The sequence below is a fragment of the Nicotiana tabacum genome, chromosome 4, assembly GCF_000715075.1.
Source record: "Nicotiana tabacum cultivar K326 chromosome 4, ASM71507v2, whole genome shotgun sequence".
Classification (NCBI taxonomy): domain Eukaryota; kingdom Viridiplantae; phylum Streptophyta; class Magnoliopsida; order Solanales; family Solanaceae; genus Nicotiana; species Nicotiana tabacum.
In genome coordinates this window covers 86,044,062-86,051,307 of record NC_134083.1, presented here as the reverse complement: position 1 = coordinate 86,051,307, position 7,246 = coordinate 86,044,062, and the positions used below count along the sequence as shown (strand labels likewise).

Below are 7,246 nucleotides of genomic sequence, written 5' to 3'. Positions count from 1 at the left end.
TTACTTACCACGTCAAAGGGTAATTTTTAAATGTTTGGTGATGATAGGGGTAAATTTGGCAAGATAATATAGCAATAGGGGTAAATTTGATCGGATAGTATAACAGAGGTTAAATGTAGATAATATTCGAAAGTAGAAGGGTATATTTGGCCCTTTTCCCTATTAATTATTATTCTTATGCATTATTATTTACTCAAAGCTTTGTTTAATAATAATGATATTATTTTACAAATTTATCTAATACATAATTCAGCATACACGTATGTGCTAAGAAACTAGTATTTTCAATACATATATCATCCACTAAAAAGTAATCTTATTTTTGAATTACAATAATTTATTTTTCTATGGACTGAAAAAAAGATACAAATAACTTGAAGATGGAGAACCAAATTCAAATGGAAATTTATGAAACCCCACTTTTTTTTGGCAAAGGACACAACGATCATTTTATTGTGAGAAACAATCGGCGGAAATAGGATTCCCCATTCCGAATCTGTGTGGGACTTTCTTCTCAGAATCTAGGGATTCTTATATATCGGAGGGTTTGCGTGTGCATCCTTAACCTGAGATTTCCTTCTTGTACGCCAATGGCGAAAGAGATGCGTGAGTGGTCGGAACTTCAACACGATCTGCTGGTTCTTATAGGTAAGAGTTTAAATTTGATTGAAGACTATCTAAATTTTGGTACGGTATATAAATCTTGGCACTCTGCCGCCACTAAGAACAATTTTAACAGTGACTTGCCTCGAGTTCCTTGGTTGATGTTAGCCAAGGAAGGCAATGATGATTCTTGTAGACAATTCTTCAGCCTCTATAATGGCATGATTTTGCATAAGCAGATTCCAAAATCCACCGAAAAACGATGTATGGAGTCTATGGGATGGCTTATTACTGTTGGAGATGACGAAGGTGAAATTAATTTGCTACATCCTTTTTCCGGTGTTTAGATCGAATTGCCGCATCAAAATACCACCGAAAATTATGATAACCACGCAACGCTTCACTTAATGACCTTCTTCCAAAAAGCAGTTTTGTCAGCTAGTCCTTCTCATACATTGGACTACATTCTCATGGTCATCGAGGGACACATCGACTTTCTCAGTTTGTGGAGACCAGGAGATTTGAGATGGACCAGAATTAAGGAGCAAACCCCTCACTCTACAATTGGTGATGTGGTATACTTTAATGGCCATTTTTATGCGATTGATTTTTTTGGCCGCATCCTCGTTTGTGATGTTGATGGCCCTGAACCACTAAAAGTCGCATAGTAGCTCAGCTACCACTCGGTCCTAGGGAACCTCTAGATAAGTTATACATCCTAGAATCATTAGGATCCTTATTTGTAGTTGTGCGCGTTGGTTGCCAAGCAAGGCACGTCAAAGATGATTGCGACAGGATTCCACTGACCTTCATCCCAGTAGAAGGTGTTGTGGCGGAGCTAACATATGGGACAACAGACTTTCAAGTTTTCCAGGTCAATTTAGCTGCTGGCAAAGTGACGCCAACCAAGAAATTAGGGGACATATCTTTTTTTCTAGGTGCTAATGCTTCTCTTTCGGTCCAACCTTCTCAATTTCCAGGAATCAGGCCCAATCATATTTAGTTTACAGACGACTATTGGGAAACATACCTCAACTATGAAGAAGGAGGCGGGTTGGACATGGGGGTGTTCAGCTTAGCAGATGGCAGTATCCAGCCGCATTACTAGGGCGTTTCCCTCAGTCGTTTTTGTTGCGTCTTGTGTTTGCCCCTTCTATTGTTAAACTTTAGGACATCATGTCCTTAACTTCATATGTGCAGTGCAAATGTGTCCTTAACTTGTTTTTGCACCTTCTGTTGTTAAATTTTAGGACCTCATATCCTTGACTTCATATGTGCAGTGTAAATGTTAAGGACATAGTGTCCTTAACTTTATGAGTGTTGTGTAAATATTAAGGACATGGTATCCTTAACTTCATGAATGTTGTGTAAATATTAATGACAAAGTGTCATGTATTTGCACCTTCAGTTGTTAAACTTTAGATTGTGTCCTTAACTTCATATGTGCAGTGTAAATATTAAGGACACTATGTCCTTAATATTTACATATAAATGTTAAGGACATAATATCTTTAACTTGTATTTGCACATTCTGTTATTAAACTTTAGGACCGCACGTCCTTAACTTCATATGTGCAGTGTAAATGTTAAGCACATGGTGTTCTTAACTTCATTTGTGCAGTGTAAATGTTAAGGACATAATGTTCTTAACTTTATGAGTGTTGTGTAAATATTAAGGACATGGTCTCCTTAACTTCATGAATGTTGTATAAATATTAAGGACAAAGTGTCCGTAATATTTGCACCTTCTGTTGTTAAACTTTAGGATATCATGTCATTAACTTCATATGTGCAGTGTAAATATTAAGGACATGACGTCATTAACTTCATGTGTACAGTATAAATGTTAAGGACATCAAGTCCTTAATATTTACACAACACTCACGAAGAAAGGGTAACAACGTCTTTTCGTATTAATTTTAATAGAGTAGTGACTATTTTTGCTCATCATTAAAAATATTGGATAAAAACTAAATATCATGTTAAAAAGTGGCTATCCCACGCCATTTCTACTCTGATTTGGCCCACGTATGGCCCATTACTTAAATGAAGAGAGCACGGCTTCTAGTTAAAGATTTGGTGAAGAAATATTTTATTAATTCAACACCACTGGCCAAGTACATGCTTTCGTTCACTTTCCTTCTTTCATTTCCTATCTATCTCTTCCTCCGTATATACTTTATCTATACACTTTTCCTTTATTACATCTATCAAACTCTAGTAATTCTAACTATCGAGTATTCTATCTATGCAGCAGGTTCTCGATGCATTCTTTTTCCTTTGCACTCATATTTCTGTTCAAGTACGATTGTCTTCCTCATTCTGCATTCTTGTTTAATCTGGCGCAGCATATGTGTAGAGGTGGGAGTTCTGATATCCCATTCAACCTGATTTCTAGCCTTCCATATCCAGTATATCAGAGCAGCAAGTATGGCAATGGTCACTTCCCTGCATCTCTTGCCTTTGATACTTCTAGCCATTCTTTTCCATATCCAATATCCGTCAGCTGTAGTTGTATGCCTATCCAAGACAGCACTCCCCGTAAGCATTGTTTGGAGAATAAGCATTCAAAGAATAGATGTTGTATAGTCTCCGCATGTGTCCCACAAATAGGACATCTATCATCTTGGCTGATGCCTATCTGGTCTAACCTGACTTTTTTCTGCAGTCTTTTGTGCATGGTGAGTCAACAAATAAAGCTATGCTTGGGTAAATTCATCTTGCTCCGCACCCATCTGTTGCGGAAGTCAAATGTATATAGTGTGAATGAGTCACAATTACTATACCAAAAATTATGACAACCACTAAATAATAAATAAGACAATAAGACAACAATAAAAGAACACCAGAATTTATGAGGTTCGGCCAATTTTGCCTACTTCCTCGGACACAATTAATATTTTATTCCACTCCAAAATTACAAGTGATATAATACTAAAGAGAGAAGATACAAATGCCTTAAGAAGATAAAAAAGACAAATGAGAGGTGTTCTTTTATTGTTGTCTTATTGTCTTGTTTATTATTTAGTGGTTGTCATAATTTTTGGTATAGTAGTTGTGACTCATTCACACTATATACATTTGGCTTCCGCAACACCATCTTCCCTATGGCCAGTCTTTATTTTCTCCCATTCTCCATATATAGCCACCCTTGATCGTGTATTGTCCATTAACGGTCCTCCAACCATTCTGAGCAAATCCTGGGGAAAATACCTCTCTAATCATACAGACTTTTTTCCAATACCAACAAGAATCAGTGGGGCATATGTATTGCCATCGGTCTTTATCTTTTAAGTACACATTACTTATCCATTTCACCCATAGATTATCAGCGTTTTGAGCAATATTCCAGACATGTTTAGCAATTGCAGCTTCATCCCATTTTATAATGTCTGTAATTCCCATCCCTCCTTCACGTTTAGTCCTACATACTAAATCCCAGGCCATTAATGGGGTCTTATGTGTGACTATTTTCCCATCCCACATAAAGTTTTTACACAAAGTTGGTATCCCCTTGAGCACTTGCTTTGGTAGTATTAAGATGGTAGACCAGTAACTATGTATATATAGCAATACAGAGTTAACTAGTTGTACTCTCCCTGCATAGGAGAGGTGCCTTGTACCCCAGCTTTTGATTCTGGCTGCTATCTTGTCCATGAGTACCTCACAATCCATTTTAGATATTCTCTTGGCTGAGATAGGCACTCCAAGATACCTGAATGGTAGGCTCCCTTTTTTGTAACCTGTCATCTCTATAAGATCCTTCTGGCTTTGTACATCCATATTTACACTAAAAATGTTCGACTTGTTCGCATTTGTACAAAGGCCTGATGTGTTAAAGAATGTCTTCAGCCCCCTCAATAATAAGAGTACTGATTGAAAGTCTCCCTTGCTAAACAGAAGGACACCATCTGCAAAGCACAAGTGATTTAGCCTCAAGCTCCTACCCTTGATGTGATACCCAAACCCCTCCTGCTATGCAACCACATTCATTATTCTTGTGAAATACTCCATACATATAATAAATAGCATAGGGTATATTGGATCCCTTTGCCTAAGTCCTCTTTCTCCTTTTATGTTTCCATATAATCCTCCATTTATGGCTATTGTGTATTGCACAGTAGTTATGCAATTCATAATCCATTTGACGTATTGTTGTTGAAACTCTAGCGCATGCTTTATCTCTACAAAAAACTCTCATTTCACTGTGTCATATGCTTTCCTCAAATCTATTTTGATCAGGCAGCTGCTAGTAGTCTGTTTTCTATTATAAAGCCTCACCAAATCTTGACATATTAGGATATTTTGGACAATTATTATGCCAGCCATGAAAGCACTTTGATTTGGAGATATAATCTGTGGTAGGATCTTTTTCAGCTTGTTTGTTAGCATCTTGGACACCACATTATAGATGGTATTACAACAAGCAATGGGTCCGTAATCTACAACTGTGTCTACATGCTCTGATTTTGGTATTAGTGTTAGAACTGCACTATTCCAAGATTTCAATATCTTCCCTGTCCTGAAGAATTCCATTACCCCTACCGTTAGATCTTTTTTAATTATTCACCAGCAATCTTTAAAGAATTGACTACCATAGCCATCTGGCCTAGGTGCTTTGACCCCTGCTATTTCCCATAAAGCTTGTTTCATTTTAACTATTGTAAACTCTTACAGGACCTTGTTTCACAGTGGCACCGCATAATCTCATTCTGTCTCTACTCTTAGTCCCTAACAAAGAAGTATAATACTCCACAAAAGTTTTAGCTATTTCATTCATGTCATTTATGGTAAACCATGTATTATCCTTAATGGTGAATATTCTGTTAGCATTCTTTCTAGATTTCAGCGTGCTATGGAAGAATTTAGTGTTCATGTCCCCTAAGTTTAGCCAATGTACTTTGCATTTCTGCTTGAGGTACTGATTCCTTGCCAGGTTCCATTTTTGATAATTCTTGGCTAATTGTACTTCCTTAGTTATCAACCTTATGTTTGTGGGATCACTTTGCAATTCACTTTGACAGTCCTCAAGTTCTTTCTTTGCTTGCTTTGCCTTGCCTTCTATATCTCCAAACTGAGCTTTGTTTATTTCTTTTAAAGTCTTCTTGAGTCTATTTAGTTTCCCTACTAGTCTGTACATCTGTGTGCCAGTAATTCCCCTATTCCAGTTCTGCTCTACTTGCTGTTGGAAGTCTGTAGCTTGATTCCACATGTTGTAGTTCCTAAATCTGTGCCGATTCTTTTGGTGTCCATTATCCCAGTTTATCACTTCTAGGCAATGATTCATAAGTTCTTCATTATCAAAATGTACCTCTGATCCTGGTAGCTTGGTCACCCAATCTCCATTCACTAGTACCCTATCAATTCTACTGTATACACGACTATTATCTCCATGTTTATTATTCCAAGTAAAAAAGGAACCTGAAGATCTTAGTTCCGGCAAAGAGCAGTTCCCCACACATACTTGGAAATCCTTATCTCAGAAATTGTTATTGGACTTCCTATCTTCTCATCTCTACGTAGTACACAATTGAAGTCCCCTATAACTGCCCATGGCTCATTGATGGTACCATGGATTTGCTCCAGTTCATGCCATAATATCCTCCTTAGTGCTTGATCATTAAACTTATATACAAATATTATCTTAAACTTGTATTGAGTCCCCCTGTGCTCCACTTCACAATGCAACATTTGAGATGATACGCTAGTTATATTCACACTAAAAATACTTGGCTTCCACAACACCCATATTCTCCCAACTGGATGATGTGCTAAGTTATTACTGAATGACCATCCATTACAAAGGTTAAGAGCAGTAATATATGCTTTTTGTCTCTTAACCTTTGTCTTCAAGAGTCCAAACAGGCCAACTTTGGAGTTGTGCAGATAAAGATTCATCTCTCTCTGCTTATCCTGTCTATTTAGACCCCTTGCATTCTAAAATCCTTGTTTATCCATTTGGGGGAGGTATTTAACCCCCCTCCCTGTACCTGGACCCATCCCTATTTTCATTTGTGTTCCCCTTTTAGTAGCACCTACAACATTTAAGGTCTCTTTGTTCTAACTCACTCCCTCCCCCTTTGTTGGACTTTTAGGCTTGTTGAGCCTATCTGTTGTTGTCTGTTTGCCTTCTATCCCATTCTTAGTTATATTATTCTCTTCTGATTGTTCCTCCAAAGTAGCAAATGAGTTGCTCACATGTGTGGTAACTTCTTTCTGCACCACTTGTCTTGGCCTTTGCAGGCCAATTTGATCTGGTTTCCCCCCTTATGGTTTTTGCTGATCGATTTATTCTTTATTTTCTTGTACAATTTGTGGTTTCTGTTGTAGCCTCCTACATTGCTGCTTAGTATGACCAAAGTCTTCTTGCAATGTTCATACAGTGTAGGTTTCCACTCATATTCCACTTTTTGCTCAATTATTTTCCCCATTTCATTTTCAAACAAAACTGAGTGAGGATAAGTTTTGTTCAGTGGTACTTCTACCATTACCCTTGCATACATGAGCTTTTCTTTCATTGTAGTTGCAGTATCTGCCTTCACAGGTTTCCCACTAATCCAACAATTTTTGTCAAAGCTGTTTGTCCCCAATATTTCAAGTCCAATCCCACTAGTCTGATCCATATGGGCACCTGCTCTACCAT

At 37.6% G+C, this 7,246-nt stretch overlaps 1 protein-coding gene and 1 pseudogene across 1 annotated transcript; one reads left to right on the top strand and one right to left on the bottom strand.

The window, feature by feature from the left end:
* Positions 1 to 295: 295 nt before the first annotated feature.
* On the top strand, positions 296 to 1,964 carry LOC142180213 (putative F-box protein At5g55150; annotated as a pseudogene).
* Positions 1,965 to 5,257: 3,293 nt separating this feature from the next.
* LOC142180017 (uncharacterized) lies at positions 5,258 to 6,501 on the bottom strand. Its single transcript, XM_075250934.1, has 2 exons — positions 6,068 to 6,501; positions 5,258 to 5,984 (listed from the first exon to the last, which is right to left on the bottom strand). Exons 1-2 carry the CDS (start codon positions 6,499 to 6,501, stop codon positions 5,258 to 5,260), a joined length of 1,161 nt encoding a protein of 386 aa, XP_075107035.1.
* Positions 6,502 to 7,246: the final 745 nt, after the last annotated feature.

Bases quoted from the DNA above. Each gene is read 5' to 3' on its own strand.
- LOC142180017 (XM_075250934.1), bottom strand. From the start codon at position 6,501: ATGAATCTTTATCTGCACAACTCCAAAGTTGGCCTGTTTGGACTCTTG. The intron at 5,985-6,067 runs GTATGTGTGGGG...TGGAGATAATAG, and splicing joins TCTGAGATAAGGATTTCCAA to TCGTGTATACAGTAGAATTG.